The 21,075-nt window shown below is 40.5% G+C and overlaps 1 protein-coding gene across 2 annotated transcripts in view; it reads left to right on the forward strand.

Moving 5' to 3' along the window:
- The window catches only part of MTFR1 (mitochondrial fission regulator 1), a 202,670-nt gene that overhangs the window by 42,826 nt on the left and 138,769 nt on the right, over nucleotides 1-21,075 (forward strand). For both annotated transcript variants that reach the window (XM_053715077.1, XM_053715078.1), the window contains one exon: nucleotides 16,760-16,905. In XM_053715077.1, coding sequence (XP_053571052.1) covers nucleotides 16,840-16,905 — 66 coding nt within the window. In that variant the 5' untranslated portion in view covers nucleotides 16,760-16,839. The remainder of the gene's footprint in view (nucleotides 1-16,759; nucleotides 16,906-21,075) is intronic.

Here is a 21,075-nt window from a genome sequence, read left to right on the forward strand (position 1 = left end):
AGTGAACGTTGGACTCAGCTCCAGGATCTACTGAGCGGGCTTGAATATCCAAAGCGCTTCACGGCTTGTTGGTTAGTCACAGCACGACCGGTCGCGCTATTGGAATAAATGTAACTCTCTCCCGCTCTAGTCTAGTAGTGGGAGCGAGCTACATTTATTCCAATAGCTTGAATAAATAAATGTATTTGAGCAGAATTATAGAACATTATTCTGAACCTTTACTGTCCCTTTAATGAGTGTAACTATACTTTGTCATGTATTTTTGAAGTGTTTTGAACAACTTTTTAGTTTTTGAGAACAGTTAACTACAGTTATCAGGATTGAAGCATAAATCACTTTGTAATATCAGCAAAATGAAAACAACTAGCAAAAACACAACAAGTGCGGTGTAAACGGTTTGGCGCTAGCGCAATAAACTAGCCCTTTATGCTTTGCTTTGTCATTTGTTTGTTTTGCACCAGGCAAAGTGCCAAGTGTAGCTATTACTTCTGAAAAAGACACCAGAACACCAGATTGCTATGAAATAAGATGACTTTTTATTGAAAACTTATTCTAAAACAAAGAGATAAGTATATGCATTTGGCAATACTAAGCTTTCAGTAGTTAAAGGGACATGAAATAAACATTTCTCCAACATAGGTGTGTCCGGTCCACGGCGTCATCCTTACTTGTGGGATATTCTCTTCCCCAACAGGAAATGGCAAAGAGCCCAGCAAAGCTGGTCACATGATCCCTCCTAGGCTCCGCCTACCCCAGTCATTCTCTTTGCCGTTGTACAGGCAACATCTCCACGGAGATGGCTTAGAGTTTTTTAGTGTTTAACTGTAGTTTTTTATTATTCAATCAAGAGTTTGTTATTTTGAAATAGTGCTGGTATGTACTATTTACTCAGAAACAGAAAAGAGATGAAGATTTCTGTTTGTATGAGGAAAATGATTTTAGCAACCGTAACTAAAATCCATGGCTGTTCCACACAGGACTGTTGAGAGCAATTAACTTCAGTTGGGGGAACAGTGTGCAGTCTCTTGCTGCTTGAGGTATGACACATTCTAACAAGACGATGTAATGCTGGAAGCTGTCATTTTCCCTATGGGATCCGGTAAGCCATATTTATTACGATCGTAAATAAGGGCTTCACAAGGGCTTATTTAGACTGTAGACTTTTCTGGGCTAAATCGATTCATTATTAACACATATTTAGCCTTGAGGAATCATTCTATCTGGGTATTTTGATATAATAATATCGGCAGGCACTGTATTAGACACCTTATTTCTTAGGGGCTTTCCCAAAGCATAAGCAGAGTCTCATTTTCGCGCCGGTGTGGCGCACTTGTTTTTGAGAGGCATGGCATGCAGTCGCATGTGAGAGGAGCTCTGATACTTAGAAAAGACTTTCTGAAGGCGTCATTTGGTATCGTATTCCCCTTTGGGTTTGGTTGGGTCTCAGCAAAGCAGATACCAGGGACTGTAAAGGGGTTAAAGCTTAAAACGGCTCCGGTTCCGTTATTTTAAGGGTTAAAGCTTCCAAATTTGGTGTGCAATATTTTTAAGGCTTTAAGACACTGTGGTGAAAATTTGGTGATTTTTGAACAATTCCTTCATGTTTTTTCGCAATTGCAGTAATAAAGTGTGTTCAGTTTAAAATTTAAAGTGACAGTAACGGTTTTATTTTAAAACGTTTTTTGTACTTTCTTATCAAGTTTATGCCTGTTTAACATGTCTGAACTACCAGATAGACTGTGTTCTGAATGTGGGGAAGCCAGAATTCCTATTCATTTAAATAAATGTGATTTATGTGATAATGACAATGATGCCCAAGATGATTCCTCAAGTGAGGGGAGTAAGCATGGTACTGCATCATTCCCTCCTTCGTCTACACGAGTCTTGCCCACTCAGGAGGCCCCTAGTACATCTAGCGCGCCAATACTCCTTACTATGCAACAATTAACGGCTGTAATGGATAATTCTGTCAAAAACATTTTAGCCAAAATGAACCCTTGTCAGCGTAAGCGTGGCTGCTCTGTTTTAGTTACTGAAGAGCATGACGACGCTGATATTAATATCTCTGAAGGGCCCCTGATCCAATCTGAGGGGGCCAGGGAGGTTTTGTCTGAGGGAGAAATTACTGATTCAGGGAACATTTCTCATCAGGCTGAATCTGATGTGATTACATTTAAATTTAAGTTGGAACATCTCCGCATTTTGCTTAAGGAGGTATTATCCACTCTGGATGATTGTGAAAAGTTGGTCATCCCAGAGAAACTATGTAAAATGGACAAGTTCCTAGAGGTGCCGGGGCTCCCAGAAACTTTTCCTATACCCAAGCGGGTGGCGGACATTGTTAATAAAGAATGGGAAAGGCCCGGTATTCCTTTCGTCCCTCCCCCCATATTTAAAAAATTGTTTCCTATGGTCGACCCCAGAAAGGACTTATGGCAGTCAGTCCCCAAGGTCGAGGGAGCGGTTTCTACTTTAAACAAACGCACCACTATACCCATAGAGGATAGTTGTGCTTTCAAAGATCCTATGGATAAAAAATTAGAAGGTTTGCTTAAAAAGATGTTTGTTCAGCAGGGTTACCTTCTACAACCCATTTCATGCATTGTCCCTGTCACTACAGCTGCATATTTCTGGTTTGATGAACTGATAAAGGTGCTCAATAGTGATTCTCCTCCTTATGAGGAGATTATGGACAGAATCAATGCTCTCAAATTGGCTAATTCTTTCACTCTAGACGCCACTTTGCAAGTGGCTAGGTTAGCGGCTAAGAATTCTGGGTTTGCTATTGTGGCGCGCAGAGCGCTTTGGTTGAAATCTTGGTCGGCTGATGCGTCTTCCAAGAACAAGTTACTAAACATTCCTTTCAAGGGGAAAACGCTGTTTGGCCCTGACTTGAAAGAGATTATCTCTGATATCACTGGGGGTAAGGGCCACGCCCTTCCTCAGGATAGGCCTTTCAAGGCAAAAAATAGACCTAATTTTCGTCCCTTTCGTAAAAACGGACCAGCCCAAAGTGCTACGTCCTCTAAGCAAGAGGGTAATACTTCTCAAGCCAAGCCAGCTTGGAGACCAATGCAAGGCTGGAACAAGGGAAAGCAGGCCAAGAAACCTGTCACTGCTACCAAGACAGCATGAAATATTGGCCCCCGATCCGAGACCGGATCTGGTGGGGGGCAGACTCTCTCTCTTCGCTCAGGCTTGGGCAAGAGATGTTCTGGATCCTTGGGCGCTAGAAATAGTCTCCCAGGGTTATCTTCTGGAATTCAAGGGACTTCCCCCAAGGGGGAGGTTCCACAGGTCTCAGTTGTCTTCAGACCACATAAAAAGACAGGCGTTCTTACATTGTGTAGAAGACCTGTTAAAAATGGGAGTGATTCATCCTGTTCCATTAAGAGAACAAGGGATGGGGTTCTACTCCAATCTGTTCATAGTTCCCAAAAAAGAGGGAACGTTCAGACCAATCTTAGATCTCAAGATCTTAAACAAATTTCTCAAGGTCCCATCGTTCAAGATGGAAACCATTCGAACTATCCTTCCTTCCATCCAGGAAGGTCAATTCATGACCACGGTGGATTTAAAGGATGCGTATCTACATATTCCTATCCACAAGGAACATCATCGGTTCCTAAGGTTTGCATTCCTGGACAAACATTACCAGTTTGTGGCGCTTCCTTTCGGATTAGCCACTGCTCCAAGGATTTTCACAAAGGTACTAGGGTCCCTTCTAGCGGTGCTAAGACCAAGGGGCATTGCAGTAGTACCTTACCTGGACGACATTCTGATTCAAGCGTCGTCCCTCCCTCGAGCAAAGGCTCACACGGACATCGTCCTGGCCTTTCTCAGATCTCACGGCTGGAAAGTGAACGTGGAAAAGAGTTCTCTATCCCCGTCAACAAGGGTTCCCTTCTTGGGAACAATTATAGACTCCTCAGAAATGAGGATTTTTCTAACAGAGGCCAGAAAGACAAAACTTCTGGACTCTTGTCGGATACTTCATTCCGTTCCTCTTCCTTCCGTAGCTCAGTGCATGGAAGTGATCGGGTTGATGGTAGCGGCAATGGACATAGTTCCTTTTGCGCGCATTCATCTAAGACCATTACAACTGTGCATGCTCAGTCAGTGGAATGGGGACTATACAGACTTGTCTCCAAAGATACAAGTAAATCAGAGGACCAGAGACTCACTCCGTTGGTGGCTGTCCCTGGACAACCTGTCACGAGGGATGACATTCCGCAGACCAGAGTGGGTCATTGTCACGACCGACGCCAGTCTGATGGGCTGGGGCGCGGTCTGGGGATCCCTGAAAGCTCAGGGTCTTTGGTCTCGGGAAGAATCTCTTCTACCGATAAATATTCTGGAACTGAGAGCGATATTCAATGCTCTCAAGGCTTGGCCTCAGCTAGCGAGGACCAAGTTCATACGGTTTCAATCAGACAACATGACGACTGTTGCGTACATCAACCATCAGGGGGGAACAAGGAGTTCCCTAGCGATGGAAGAAGTGACCAAGATTATTCTATGGGCGGAGTCTCACTCCTGCCACCTGTCTGCTATCCACATCCCGGGAGTGGAAAATTGGGAAGCGGATTTTCTGAGTCGTCAGACATTGCATCCGGGGGAGTGGGAACTCCATCCGGAAATCTTTGCCCAAGTCACTCAACTATGGGGCATTCCAGACATGGATCTGATGGCCTCTCGTCAGAACTTCAAAGTTCCTTGCTACGGGTCCAGATCCAGGGATCCCAAGGCGGCTCTAGTGGATGCACTAGTAGCACCTTGGACCTTCAAACTAGCTTATGTGTTCCCGCCGTTTCCTCTCATCCCCAGGCTGGTAGCCAGGATCAATCAGGAGAGGGCGTCGGTGATCTTGATAGCTCCTGCGTGGCCACGCAGGACTTGGTATGCAGATCTGGTGAATATGTCATCGGCTCCACCTTGGAAGCTACCTTTGAGACGAGACCTTCTTGTTCAGGGTCCGTTCGAACATCCGAATCTGGTTTCACTCCAGCTGACTGCTTGGAGATTGAACGCTTGATTTTATCGAAGCGAGGTTTCTCAGATTCTGTTATCGATACTCTTGTTCAGGCCAGAAAGCCTGTAACTAGAAAGATTTACCACAAAATTTGGAAAAAATATATCTGTTGGTGTGAATCTAAAGGATTCCCTTGGGACAAGGTTAAGATTCCTAGGATTCTATCCTTCCTTCAAGAAGGATTGGAAAAAGGATTATCGGCAAGTTCCCTGAAGGGACAGATTTCTGCCTTGTCGGTGTTACTTCACAAAAAACTGGCAGCTGTGCCAGATGTTCAAGCCTTGTTCAGGCTCTGGTTAGAATCAAGCCTGTTTACAAACCTTTGACTCCTCCTTGGAGTCTCAATTTAGTTCTTTCAGTTCTTCAGGGGGTTCCGTTTGAACCCTTACATTCCGTTGATATTAAGTTATTATCTTGGAAAGTTTTGTTTTTAGTTGCAATTTCTTCTGCTAGAAGAGTTTTAGAATTATCTGCTCTGCAGTGTTCTCCTCCTTATCTGGTGTTCCATGCAGATAAGGTGGTTTTACGTACTAAACCTGGTTTTCTTCCAAAAGTTGTTTCTAACAAAAACATTAACCAGGAGATTATCGTACCTTCTCTGTGTCCGAAACCAGTTTCAAAGAAGGAACGCTTGTTGCACAATTTGGATGTTGTTCGCGCTCTAAAATTCTATTTAGATGCTACAAAGGATTTTAGACAAACATCTTCCTTGTTTGTTGTTTATTCCGGTAAAAGGAGAGGTCAAAAAGCAACTTCTACCTCTCTCTCTTTTTGGATTAAAAGCATCATCAGATTGGCTTACGAGACTGCCGGACGGCAGCCTCCCGAAAGAATCACAGCTCATTCCACTAGGGCTGTGGCTTCCACATGGGCCTTCAAGAACGAGGCTTCTGTTGATCAGATATGTAGGGCAGCGACTTGGTCTTCACTGCACACTTTTACCAAATTTTACAAGTTTGATACTTTTGCTTCTTCTGAGGCTATTTTTGGGAGAAAGGTTTTGCAAGCCGTGGTGCCTTCCATTTAGGTGACCTGATTTGCTCCCTCCCTTCATCCGTGTCCTAAAGCTTTGGTATTGGTTCCCACAAGTAAGGATGACGCCGTGGACCGGACACACCTATGTTGGAGAAAACAGAATTTATGTTTACCTGATAAATTTCTTTCTCCAACGGTGTGTCCGGTCCACGGCCCGCCCTGGTTTTTTAATCAGGTCTGATAATTTATTTTCTTTAACTACAGTCACCACGGTACCATATGGTTTCTCCTATGCTATTATTCCTCCTTAACGTCGGTCGAATGACTGGGGTAGGCGGAGCCTAGGAGGGATCATGTGACCAGCTTTGCTGGGCTCTTTGCCATTTCCTGTTGGGGAAGAGAATATCCCACAAGTAAGGATGACGCCGTGGACCGGACACACCGTTGGAGAAAGAAATTTATCAGGTAAACATAAATTCTGTTTTTCTTTCATGAATCAGATTCAGCATACAATTTTAAACAATTTGCTTTTATTATCAAATAATTGCTTCATTTTCTTAATATCCTTTGTTGAAGGAGCAGCAGTGCACTACTGGGAGCTAGCTGAACACATCCGGTGAGCTACCGACAAAAGGCATATATGTGCAGCCACCAATCAGCGGTTAACTCCCAATAGAGCATTGCTGCTCCTGAGCCTACATACTTTAACAAAGTATACCAAGACAAGTCTATGAAGCAAATAAGACCATAGAAGTAAATCGGAAAGTTGCTTAAAATGACATGCTCTATCTGAATCATGAAAGATTTTTACTTTACTGTCCATTTAATTGTTTGTTAGTTGAATTTGGCATACACTGATAGGAGAAAGATCACTGTAATCACACACAGGAGTCTCAGGTGTGAAAATACTGTGCAAGATGTTTCAGCAAAGTCTCCTTTTAGTTCTTTGTTCTGCTTGGAAGCAGTTTTCTAACAAATCTGGCAGGTTTCTGTGTTCAAAAATTTTCTTTCATGATTCAGGTAGAGAATATAATTTTAAACAACATTCTAATTTGCTTCATTATTTAGATATCCTTTATTGAAGAAATAGCAATGGACATGGGCAAGCCAATCACACGAGGCATCTATGTGCAGCCGCCAATCAGCAGCTACTGAGCCTCTTTAGATATGCCTTTCAACAAAAGATATCAAGAGGATGAAGCTAATTAGATAAAAGTGAATTGCAAATGTGTTTAATATTGCATACTATTTTTAAATCATGTCCCTTTAAAGTCTCAAGTTTCATTTCCATATAGGTTTAATCAATATGAGCTTACAAATTGCACACTGATCAGCACCTAGACTGTCAATCTCGTTCTGAACTTTAGTTCTCAATCCAACTCTCTCTTGCTTTTTTCTTTCAGTTCTGTGTGTCTGTAAAAATGACCCTCTTTCAATCTATTAGGTGTCCACAGCTACAACCCACCTTTCTGTCTTGGCACAAACAGAACTTGACATAACAGGACCACAACAAATTCTCAAACACCAGTTTTTTGTTTTTGTTTTTAAAGACAATAAATAGTCTGCTCCAAAATTGTTTAAAAAGATAGCTAACACCTTTACTATCCATTCAACAGCTTTGCCAACTTACATTGTTATATTAAAGTGTCAGTATAGACCAATTTTTATATAAAGTCGTATTTAAAAGTTTAGGCACCCCTTAAAATTTCCATGGTTTTCATTTATATATAATTGGGTGTTTGGATCAACAATTTCATTTTGATCTATCAAATAACTGAAGGACACAGTAATATTTCAGTAGTGAAATTAGGTTTATTGGATTAACAGAAAATGTGCAATATGCATTTAAACAAAATTAGACAGGTGTATAAATTTGGGCACCCCAACAGAAATATTGCATCAATATTTAGTAGAGCCTCCTTTAGCAGAAATAACAGCCTCTAGATGCTTCCTATAGCCTGTAATGAGTGTCTGGATGAAGGTATTTTGGACCATTCCTCCTTGCAAAACATCTCCAATTCAGTTAGGTTTGATGGTTGCTGAGCATGGACAGCTTCAAATCACCCCACCGATTTTCAATGATATTCAGGTCTGGAATGGCCATTCCAGAACATTGTACTTGGTCCTCTGCATAAATGCCAGAGTAGATTTTGAGCAGTGTTTTGGGTCGTTGCCTTGTTGAAATATCCAGCCCCGGCGTAACTTCAACTTTGTGACTGATTCCTCAACATTATTCTCAAGTATCTGCTGATATTGAGTGGAATCCATGCGACCCTCAGTTTTATGTTTGAATCGTTTTTATTGGTATATAAAAGAAGAAATAGACATAACCATGGTTCGTCATATTACAATAAACATATCTGGCCTATTAACAAAAAGTGTATAGACAAAAACAAGATATACGAAGTAGCTCTAAAAGTTCTTGATCTCTGTTAAAGTCATATGATGTTGGGAAGGTACCATTCGGAATAAGAACCTGAGGACTGGGCCTTGCTCCTATCCTTGTCTATGTCATCACTCATAGGAAGCCAGATTTTGTCTCATTGAAGAGAAAAAAAGAACAACCTACATTTTAAACCATGTAACGATACTAGTGTATCAGAAGGTAAGAAGAGATGAAAGAAGAAAGGAGGAGAAATCATAAGAAGTATATGAAGTGCCTACCAGTTATCGGCATGTAAGCTGTGTAGACGACTCCTTGATTGGTTAGGCAAAGAAGAATAAAGTAAAGTAGGATGCCGAGCCCCCCCCCCGCCAGTATTGAAGCCACTTGTGTTTGTTTTTGAAAATAGCCTTATAAAGTTTATGTGTCAGGGTTCCCATTAAGTGTCCAATAGAACCAGACTCTCTCAAATTGTGTTTGTGAATCCAGGATTTTAGAGGCGGATTCATACATTCGATAAGTTAGTGCTAATTTGTTTTTAACTTCCTCTCATGGGGGAGCTTTAATTTTCCAGTACTTGGCTATGCTCATTCTTGTGACCTTGCAAGTGATCTTAATGAATGTGTTTATATGTTTATTAAATCGGTGTAAAGGTACGTGTAGAAGAGCCTGTGCGGGTGTCAGTTGAATCTGTTCCTCCAGCACTGAACCCAGAAGGGAAGACAACTGAGCCCATATCGGTTGTATAAAGATGCAGTCCCACCACATATGTTGGTAGGAGCCTATTTCCCCACAGCCCCTGTAGCAAAGTCTGTTGTTAGTAGGGGACATATGTTGGGTTTTAACTGGAGTTAGGTACCATCTGAACAAGGTTTTGATTGTGTTTTCCCTGAGGTCTGCACTCAAGAGGCCTGAGCAAGCTGAATGAAAGACTCTATCCCACCATTTTTTATCTTTGGTCATGTGTAAATCCTCTTCCCATTTAAGGATTATGTTGGGTTTAATTTTATTATTTAGCGATTGAATTTCCAAGTATATTTTGGATATCGCCTGTTTAGGTCTATGTGTAGTGCTCAGTAGATTTTCTAGAACTGTGGGTAAGCTAGGGCGGGGTTCCCTAATGTACTGTTGGATGGTCAAATTAACTTGGAGATAATGGAACCACTGTAACTTAATTGGATCTATTTGTGTCTGTATTTGGGTGAAAGTCTTAGGTGTCTTCCCTTCCATCCAATTCGCCACCCTGTATAGACCTTTGTTAGCCCATTTGTCTGCTTAAGTCTGAATATCTCTAGGGAGGAGATACCTGATTGGGCACAGCAATGAATGGTGAGGTAGTAATTTCTGTTGTTTAGCCAATAGAGTCCATAAATGAGTGGTATTGTCTAGAATGTGGGATCGAGTTTTGTTGGATGAACCTCCTGTAGTGTATTTTCTCCACAAAATATCATCCATATGGGTAGACCCCCTCAGGTCAGCCTCCAATGTTGTCCATAGGACTCCCTTCCAACCTCCTCCCAATAGTGTAGTTTGAGCTAGTCTTGCTGCTCTATAATATTCTAACAGGTTAGGGGCTCCCACTCCTCCCAGAGTCCTATGTTGTGTGATGAGTGTAGAAGAGATTCTGGCCATTGGTTTGAATGTGACTAGTTCTGACTGTAGTGATTTTAGCTCAACGGTCGGGACTTCTATCGGGAGCGTCCGGAATAAATATAATAGACGGGGTAAGATAGTCATTTTTACCGCCGAGAGCCTGCCCATCCACGAGAAAGTGTGTGTTTTCCACTTGTGTATGTTTTTCCTAATCTCTCTGTACATGGGTTCGTAATTATATTTGTGTAGCTGGTTAGTTTGAGTGGTCAGGTGTATCCCTAAGTATTTGAGGGAGTGTGTCGCCCATTTCAAGTCAAAGTTGGTTTCTATGAGTTTCCTGGTGTGGTGTTGGGAGGCCCAATGATAATGCTTCGCATTTGTCAAGGTTGATTTTATACCCCGAGATTTGGGAAAATTGGTTCAATAGTTTATATAGATTAGGCAATGAAATAAGAGGTTTAGTTAGGGTCAGGAGGATGTCATCCTCAAAAAGCGTTTATTTGTATTCATGGTCTTTAATCTTGACTCCTGAAATATCTTGTGATTGTCTAATTTTAGCAGCTAGAGGCTCTATACAGAGTGCGAAGATAAGGGGGATAGCGTGCACCCCTGTCTCGTTCCGTTTAGTATAGGAAAGCATTTGGATTTGTAGCCTGAGACGGAAACCTGAGCCGAGGGGGTTGAATATATCATATTTAATGCTTTGATAAAAGCCCCTCCGAATCCCATCCGGGCCAGAACCGCCCTCATGTAATCCCAGTCTATTCTGTCGAATGCCTTCTCCGCGTCCAATGACAGGAGCAGAGAAGACATCCAAACTTTCCCCACATAATCTATAATGCTCACCATCCTGCGCACATTATCCGGCGCTTCTCTATCTTTAACAAACCCTACCTGGTCCATGTGGATCAGACCAGGGAGGATATGCTTCAATCGATTGGCCAGAATTTTTGTTAGGATTTTTAGGTCTTGATTGATGAATGAGATGGGGCGGTAACTGGAGCAAAGTTTATGGTTCTTACCGGGTTTGGGGATTACCACGATTCTAGCTTGTAAAAGGTCGCTTGGGATATTGTGGCCTTCTAATATGTAGTTACAAAAGTCAGTAAGGTGGGGTACTAGTATATTTTTAAAAGTTTTGTAATATTCGCTGGCGAACCCATCGGGCCCCGCTGCTTTCCCTGACTTAAGATCCTTTATAACCCCCACCACTTCTGCTCTCGTTATTGGTGCATTTAGACTATCGCTTTCTTCCTCTGATAGAGAACTTAGTTCTGCTTCCTCTAAGAATGATGTGGTTTGCGATGTGGTCTGTTGTGTGTGTGTCACTTTGTTACCATCGTAGAGTTTCCCATAGAAGTCTGCAAAGGCATCTACAATGTGTTGGGGATGAGATACTGATGCTCCACTAGGGAGCAAGATTGATCTTATGTTAGATGCCCTGCATCGCTCCCTTAATTTGTGTGCCAGGAATTTATCTGGTTTGTTTGCATATATATAATATTGGGTGTTGAGCTTCTGAATTGCTCTAATTGATTGGTTATTTAAAAGATTGGCTAAATGGGACCTTTTGGTTTCCAATGTAGAGAGTATGTCTTTTCTATGTGTTAGTCTGTGGCGAGTCTCCAGAGTTTGTATTTCTGTATGTAATTGTTATAATAGGGATTTATATTGGTTATTTCGTATTGTTTTCTCCCTGATGAGCAGACCCTGGATATATGTCTTATGTGCCGCCCAGGGAGAAATAGGATTCAATGTAGAACCTCTGTTAATGTCCCAGAATTCAGTGAGTGCGTGGTTGAGCCTTTCTTTAAGTAGTGGGTCTTTTAACTATGAGGGGTCACATGTCCATGTTCTGGCTCTATGTGTGTCTATTAGCCCTTTTAACTGAATCGTGAGGATAGAGTGATCAGACCAGACACAAGGATGGATTGTCGATGTCTGAAATAGAGGCTGGAGAATCTGGCTGGTGAAAATATAATCGATTCTCGTGTAATTTTTGTGGGCTGATGAATAGAAGGTAGTATCTGTTGTGTGTCCGTACAGAGTAACCCATGAGTCGAGAAGTGCATGTGGGGCTAAGTGTTCATGAATAGCATTGACTATTCTGTTATGTCTGAGTTGTTTAGGTGTGAGTTTGGTGATGCCCTCTATGTGTTTGGACATATTGATATTGAAATCTCTTGCTAATATAATCTTATGTTGTGACCAATTAGTAGCGACCCTCAGTTTTAACGAGATTCCCAGTACCGGCACTGGCCACACAGCCCCACAGCATGATGGAACATCCATCAAATTTTACTGTGGGTAGCAAGTGTTTGTCTTGGAACACTGTGTTCTTTTGCAGCCATGCATAACGCCCTTCGTTATGACCAAATAACTCAATCTTTGTTTCATCAGTCCAAAATGAAGCTGGCTTGTCCAAATGTGCGTTTGCATACCTTAAGCGACTCTGTCTGTGGCATGGCATCACTCTCCCATACAGCTTCTCCTTGTGCAAAGTGTGCTGAATTGTTGAACGATGCACAGGGACACCATCTGCAGCAAGATGATGTTGGAGGTGGTCTGTGGGCTGTCTTTGACCGTTTTCACTATCCTTTGCCTCTCCGATATTTTACTTGGCCTGCCACTTCTGGCCTTAACAAGAACTGTGCCTGTGGTCTTCCATCTCCTCACTATGTTCCTCACAGTGGACACTGACAGCTTAAATCTCTGCAATAGCTTTTTGTAGCCTTCCCCTAAACCATAATGTTGAACAATCTTTGTTTTCAGGTCATTTGAGAGTTTTTGAGGCCCCCATGTTGCCACTCTTCAGAGGAGAGTCAAAGAGAACAACAACTTGCAATTGGCCTTTTCTCGTGATTGGATGCACCTGTCTATGAAGTTCAAGGCTTAATGGGCTCAACAAACCAATTGTGTGTTCCAATTAATCAGTGCTAGGTAGTTACAGGTATTCAAATCAACAAAATGACAAGGGTGCCCAAATTTATGCACCTGTCTAATTTTTTTGTTTTGATGCATATCACACATTTTCTGTTAATCCAATAAACTTCATTTCACTACTGAAATATTATGGTGTCCTTCAGTTATTTGATAGATCAAAATGAAATTGCTGATCCAAACGCCCAATTATTTATAAATGAAAATCATAGAAATTGTCAGGGGTGCCAAAACTTTTGCATACGACTGTAACTGCATGTAATAGACACTACTATAAAGAAGAATATGCACAGATGCTGATCTAAAAATCAAGTAGAAAAACTTTTAAAACCTTAGTTAGAAGCTCCCAGCTTAGCACTGTTGATCAGGTAGTCTGGGACAACCACTGAAATTGGCTGGGTAAACAAAAAGAGCAGACACTATCCACCTTCCCCCCCCCCCCTTCCCTGCATATGAAAATACAGATTACTGACTCCTGCAGGCTCCTGTTTATGTTAACACATGTTTATTTATGCAAAGAAAAATCTAGTGTACAATGTTAATGGGACAATAAACCTACAAAATAATATAATAATTCTGCACATAGTGCAGAATTATTATAACATTAGCTTAGCGCCAACTTTATACATCAAAGTATTGCAGAGATATTTTATTCCAAAGTTAATTTTTCCTGAATGCCGGTTCTGGCTCTACTGAGCGAGCGGTTCTTTCTTTTCATAAGCGATTCGCGGGCACGCTGTCTGGTCACAGCACGCATGATCGCGTCATTAAACTGAATGTAGCTCGCTCTGGACTGGTAGCGGGAGCGAGTGACATTCAGTTTAATGGTGCGATCATGCGTGCTGTGACCAGACAGCGTGCCTGCGAAGCGCTTATGAAAAGAAAGACCACTGCTCAGTAGAGCAGCATTCAGGAAAAATTAACTTTGGAATAAAATATCTCTGCAATCCATTGATGAACAAAGTTGGCGCTAAGCTAATGTTATATAATTCTGCACTATGTGCAGAATTATATAACATTATTTTGTAGGTTTACTGTTCCTTTAATATACTTAAACATTTATACCACTACATTTCTGCCTGTTTCTAAGCACCTGCTGACCGCTTCTTATCTGAGTGCATTTTTATAGCTTTTCACAACAAGACACTGATAGTGCATGTGTGTCATATAGATATCATTGTGCTCATTTCTGTGGAGTTATTCATGAGTCAGCACTAATTGCCTAAAATGCAACTCTGGAAATAGCACTGAGATAAGGACACAGTCTGCAGAGTCTTAGATACAAGGTAATCACAGAGGGAAAAAGTATATTAATATAACTGTGTTTGCTGCTTAAAACTAGGGAATAAAGGGATTATCTCTTTTTAAACAATAAACATTTTGGAGTAGACTGTCCCTTTTAAACAAGCAGTGACGTGGCTATTATTTATCCCTACCAGTGTATGATACACACATTAGTGCTAAAGGACCAGTCAACCCCCGTAAATTTGCATAATCAGCAAATGCAAGATAACAAGACAATGTAATATCACTTAGTCTGAACGTCCAATGAGTAGTAGATTTTTTTTTTTTTCTGACAATTTTAAAAGTTATGTCTATTTCCACTCCCCCTGTACCATGTGACAGCCATCAGCCAATCACAAATGCATACACGTACCATGTGACAGCAATCAGCCATTCACAAATGCATACACACTTATTCTTGCACATGCTCAGTAGGAGCTGGTGACTCACAAAGTTTAAATATAAAAAGACTGTGCACATTTTGTTAATGGAAGTTAATTGGAAAATTGTTTAAAATGGCATGCTCTCTCTGAATAATGAAAGCTTAATTTTGATTGAGTGTCCCTTAATGTATACTGTGTGCCTATATCTTTGTTGCGTGCTGAGCAGCAAAATTAAAACAAGCCTTATTTTCTTGCCAAGTATTCACAGCCTTAGCTAGCCGTAGCCGGCTCTTAAAGCAAAGAAAAAGAGCAGCTTTAAATATCTGCTAATAATTTAACTCTTTCATTAATTATTAGTGCATAGAATTATGAAATGTTTCCAGTCTTTTACACTGTATTTTACAATTATTTAAATGCATTTTAAATAATAGTTGTTTTTGTGTTGTAAAACCTAAGAAGATACTAAGGGCTAGATTTATTAAAGCTGAGGCGTACAGGGGCGCATATACACGCCCCTGTACGCCTCAGCTCGCCTGTGGCAGGGCGAAATTACCCGCAAGTATTTGCTATTGCACACGAGCGAAATTTTGCGCTAGCGTGCAATCCCGCCCCCTGCCCGCGCACAGCCAATCAAGCGCGGGCAGGAGCTGTCAATCTCCTCGGTCTGACTAGACCGAGGAGATTGAATTTCGCCACCTTAGAGGTGGCGAATAGGTTAGGGAAGCGGCGGTCTAGTGACCGCTGCTTGATAAATACGGCGAGCAAGTTCTTATGAGAACTTGCAGCCGTAGGGCTTTAATAAATCTAGCCCTAAGTGATTCACCAGTGCTTCTGCTCACACTGCAATGTCCTAAAAATCTGGTTTGTCTCCAAACCTGAATGATATGCATTAGACAGGACTGATTTTGTTTTACCTTCTTATTTCTTGTGACCAATCGGAGGTCATATGTAAATTAGCTTTTGTACTGCTCTAAGCAATCGTAATAACTGCAGCAAGTTTACGGGTTGCTCTATAGCCTCTATGGGGTGGGAAAGGCACAATTTGCATAAGTAAATTGCAGGAAAAGTAAGCACAATAATGTGGGTTATACTTGTTTGCCTTGTTAAAACTGTGCATAAGGCATACGGAACAAACTTTTGCATACCCCATACATGAGGACTCAAGACTATTCACAGAACTGGCTTTGACTTGTATACCATTAGCTAGTGTATTGCAAAAATGTGTCTATCAAAAAATTGTTAAGCTGTTATATTAACTTGTGCAAAGCTAATGATTTAAAGGGACACTGAACCCAAATTTTTTCTTTCGTGATTCAGATGCATGACATTTTAAGCAACTTTCTAATTTACTCCTATTATCAAATTTTCTTTATTCTCTTGGTATCTTTATTTGAAATGCAAGAATGTAAGTTTAGATGCCGGACCATTTTTGGTGAACAACCTGGGTTGTCCTTGCTGATTGGTGGATAAATTCATCCACCAATAAAAAAGTGCTGCCCATGGTCCTAAACCAAAAAAAAAAAGCTTAGATGCCTTCTTTTTCAAATAAAGATAGCAAGAGAATGAAGAAAAATTGATAATAGGAGTAAATTAGAAAGTTGCTTAAAATTGCATGCTCTATCTGAATCACAAAAGAAAAAAATTGGGTTCAGTGTCCCTTCAATTTACCTTCAAGCATAAGATGTTCTTAGAGGTAGTCCAAAAAGTCCTGTATTTGGAAAAAGAATGACTTAAATATAGCATTTTTGCAATATGCTAACTGTAGCCTGGCTGGCCAAAAAAAAAAAATGCAGCTGAGCATAGTCCTATATAGTAACCACGTGCTATATGATATTTGTTGGTACATATTCTGACTTTTTGGATTGGGAGCTATTGTAGATGAATATATTGTCACTTATACATAACACAAATAAATACCATTTACCTAATTATCTTTTGCTGTTTTAACAAGTATAAGAATGTAACCATAAAATATAAAGTATACCATTAAATAGCTTTACTTAGGAAAGAAACATCCAATTAAAAGTAAAAAAAAAAGTTATAGAAATGTATTATATGCTATTGCAAAAGAGACAAAAGGACTTTTAACGTCACTATATTGATTTTCTTAGTCTGCTCTCCTTTTAGGGCAGACAGACTCTAACGGTTTACATTTTATTTTTTTTCCAGCTCGACTATGGAACACCAGCTTCTCTTTAGATGTGGAAAGTTTACACAGTACTCTCTGTGGAGATATTTAGAATTGTCAGATGCTGCAGTGGATTTTACGTCTAATTAGGATGGTTTTGCAACAATCAACTTTTATTATGGAATTGGTAAGTTTGTTTTATAACAGCCTGTTCATACTTCTTTGTCCAAATGTTTTGTGATTTGTGGTTGCTGCAGTTCTTGTTGAAAGGAAATTTCGGTTTTATATTATATTACTGCAGTGTATTTTTCCTGTTTCGAAGGAGATAATGTATGTTTGACTTCACTTTATTTCTTGAAATTTTAAATATTACACAACGATGAAAGAAAAAAACAATTACACAAGGTTTGCATTATTTATTATATTATATATATATAGAAAATGGCAAATAGTCATGCCTTTTATTACTTCAGTCTTATGGGACCTTTCTTATTAGGATTCAGGTAAAATTTTAAAAAAGTTGTATAATTACCTTTTATTTTGTAATTAAGTCACTATTCCTTTATATGTGTACGTGTGTGTGTGTGTATATGTATGTGTGTGTGTGTGTGTGTATATATATATATAAAATGTTATTCTGTGTTCCTAATACAAATATATAGCAGGGCCCTTCATTTCTAAATGGCTAATAAGTTTGTTGTAAATTTATCAACCATATTAATAGAGGTTGCATATCTAAATCTCATCATGGTTGACTGATATATATTTTTTAAATTCTTTTTTGGTCTTTAAAGGTCAATATGACTGCACTTTTGTTGAATGATCTGCATTATTTCTTTCATGTAATTAACAAGAGTCCATGAGCTAGTGACGTATGGGATATACATTCCTACCAGGAGGGGCAAAGTTTCCCAAACCTTAAAATGCCTATAAATACACCCCTCACCACACCCACAAATCAGTTTTACAAACTTTGCCTCCAAGGGAGGTGGTGAAGTAAGTTTGTGCTAGATTCTACGTTGATATGCGCTCCGCAGCAAGTTGGAGCCCGGTTTTCCTCTCAGCGTGCAGTGAATGTCAGAGGGATGTGAGGAGAGTATTGCCTATTGAATGCAGTGATCTCCTTCTACGGGGTCTATTTCATAAGGTTCTCTGTTATCGGTCGTAGAGATTCATCTCTTACCTCCCTTTTCAGATCGACGATATACTCTTATATTTACCATTTCCTCTACTGATTCTCGTTTCAGTACTGGTTTGGCTTTCTACAAACATGTAGATGAGTGTCCTGGGGTAAGTAAGTCTTATTTCTCCAACATAGGTGTGTCCGGTCCACGGCGTCATCCTTACTTGTGGGATATTCTCTTCCCCAACAGGAAATGGCAAAGAGCCCAGCAAAGCTGGTCACATGATCCCTCCTAGGCTCCGCCTACCCCAGTCATTCTCTTTGCCGTTGTACAGGCAACATCTCCACGGAGATGGCTTAGAGTTTTTTAGTGTTTAACTGTAGTTTTTATTATTCAATCAAGAGTTTGTTATTTTGAAATAGTGCTGGTATGTACTATTTACTCAGAAACAGAAAAGAGATGAAGATTTCTGTTTGTATGAGGAAAATGATTTTAGCAACCGTAACTAAAATCCATGGCTGTTCCACACAGGACTGTTGAGAGCAATTAACTTCAGTTGGGGGAACAGTGTGCAGTCTCTTGCTGCTTGAGGTATGACACATTCTAACAAGACGATGTAATGCTGGAAGCTGTCATTTTCCCTATGGGATCCGGTAAGCCATGTTTATTACGATCATAAATAAGGGCTTCACAAGGGCTTATTAAGACTGTAGACTGTTTCTGGGCTAAATCGATTCATTATTAACACATATTTAGCCTTGAGGAATCATTTTATCTGGGTATTTTGATATAATAATATCGGCAGGCACTGTATTAGACACCTTATTCCTTAGGGGCTTTCCCAAAGCTTAAGCAGAGCCTCATTTTCGCGCCGGTGTGGCGCACTTGTTTTTGAGAGGCATGGCATGCAGTCGCATGTGAGAGGAGCTCTGATACTTAGAAAAGACTTTCTGAAGGCGTCATTTGGTATCGTATTCCCCTTTGGGCTTGGTTGGGTCTCAGCAAAGCAGATACCAGGGACTGTAAAGGGGTTAAAGTTTAAAACGGCTCCGGTTCCGTTATTTTAAGGGTTAAAGCTTCCAAATTTGGTGTGCAATACTTTTAAGGCTTTAAGACACTGTGGTGAAAATCTGGTGAATTTTGAACAATTCCTTCATGTTTTTTCGCAATTGCAGTAATAAAGTGTGTTCAGTTTAAAATTTAAAGTGACAGTAACGGTTTTATTTTAAAACGTTTTTGTACTTTGTTATCAAGTTTATGCCTGTTTAACATGTCTGAACTACCAGATAGACTGTGTTCTGAATGTGGGGAAGCCAGAATTCCTATTCATTTAAATAAATGTGATTTATGTGATAATGACAATGATGCCCAAGATGATTCCTCAAGTGAGGGGAGTAAGCATGGTACTGCATCATTCCCTCCTTCGTCTACACGAGTCTTGCCCACTCAGGAGGCCCCTAGTACATCTAGCGCGCCAATACTCCTTACTATGCAACAATTAACGGCTGTAATGGATAATTCTGTCAAAAACATTTTAGCCAAAATGAACCCTTGTCAGCGTAAGCGTGGCTGCTCTGTTTTAGATACTGAAGAGCATGACGACGCTGATATTAATATCTCTGAAGGGCCCCTAACCCAGTCTGATGGGGCCAGGGAGGTTTTGTCTGAGGGAGAAATTACTGATTCAGGGAACATTTCTCCAACATAGGTGTGTCCGGTCCACGGCGTCATCCTTACTTGTGGGATATTCTCTTCCCCAACAGGAAATGGCAAAGAGCCCAGCAAAGCTGGTCACATGATCCCTCCTAGGCTCCGCCTACCCCAGTCATTCTCTTTGCCGTTGTACAGGCAACATCTCCACGGAGATGGCTTAGAGTTTTTTAGTGTTTAACTGTAGTTTTTATTATTCAATCAAGAGTTTGTTATTTTAAAATAGTGCTGGTATGTACTATTTACTCAGAAACAGAAAAGAGATGAAGATTTCTGTTTGTATGAGGAAAATGATTTTAGCACCGTAACTAAAATCCATGGCTGTTCCACACAGGACTGTTGAGAGCAATTAACTTCAGTTGGGGGAACAGTGTGCAGTCTCTTACTGCTTGAGGTATGACACATTCTAACAAGACGATGTAATGCTGGAAGCTGTCATTTTCCCTATGGGATCCGGTAAGCCATGTTTATTAAGATAGTAAATAAGGGCTTCACAAGGGCTTATTAAGACTGTAGACTTTTTCTGGGCTAAATCGATTCATTATTAACACTTATTTAGCCTTGAGGAATCATTTATTCTGGGTATTTTGATATGATTATATCGGCAGGCACTGTTTTAGACACCTTATTCTTTAGGGACTTTCCCTAATCATAGTCAGAGCCTCATTTTCGCGCCGGTATGGCGCACTTGTTTTTGAGGACAGCATGGCATGCAGCTGCATGTGTGTGGAGCTCTGATACATAGAAAAGTCTTTCTGAAGGCATCATTTGGTATCGTATTCCCCTTTGGGCTTGGTTGGGTCTCAGCAAAGCAGATTCCAGGGACTGTAAAGGGGTTAAATATAAAAACGGCTCCGGTTCCGTTATTTTAAGGGTTAAAGCTTCCAAATTTGGTGTGCAATACTTTTAAGGCTTTAAGACAATGTGGTGAAATTTTGGTGAATTTTGAACAATTCCTTCATACTTTTTCGCAATTGCAATAATAAAGTGTGTTTAGTTTAAAATTTAAAGTGACAGTAACGGTTTTATTTTAAAACGTTTTTTGTGCTTTGTTATCAAGTTTATGCCTGTTTAACATGTCTGAACTACCAGATAGATTGTGTTCTGACTGTGGGGAAACCAAGGTTCCTTCTCATTTAACTATATGTATTTTATGTCATAAAAATTTTTTTAGTAAAAATGATGCCCAAGATGATTCCTCAAGTGAGGGGAGTAAGCATGGTACTGCATCATCCCCTCCTTCGTCTACACCAGTCTTGCCCATACAGGAGGCCCCTAGTACATCTAGTGCGCCAATACTCCTTACTATGCAACATTTAACGGCTGTAATGGATAATTCTATCAAAAACATTTTAGCCAATATGCCCACTTATCAGCGAAAGCGCGACTGCTCTGTTTTAGAAAATTCTGTAGAGCATGAGAACGCTGATGATATGGTTTCTGAAGGGCCCCTACACCAATCTGAGGGGGCCAGGGAGGTTTTGTCTGAGGGAGAAATTTCAGATTCAGGAAACATTTCTCAA

The sequence above is a fragment of the Bombina bombina genome, chromosome 5 (genome assembly GCF_027579735.1).
Source record: "Bombina bombina isolate aBomBom1 chromosome 5, aBomBom1.pri, whole genome shotgun sequence".
Classification (NCBI taxonomy): domain Eukaryota; kingdom Metazoa; phylum Chordata; class Amphibia; order Anura; family Bombinatoridae; genus Bombina; species Bombina bombina.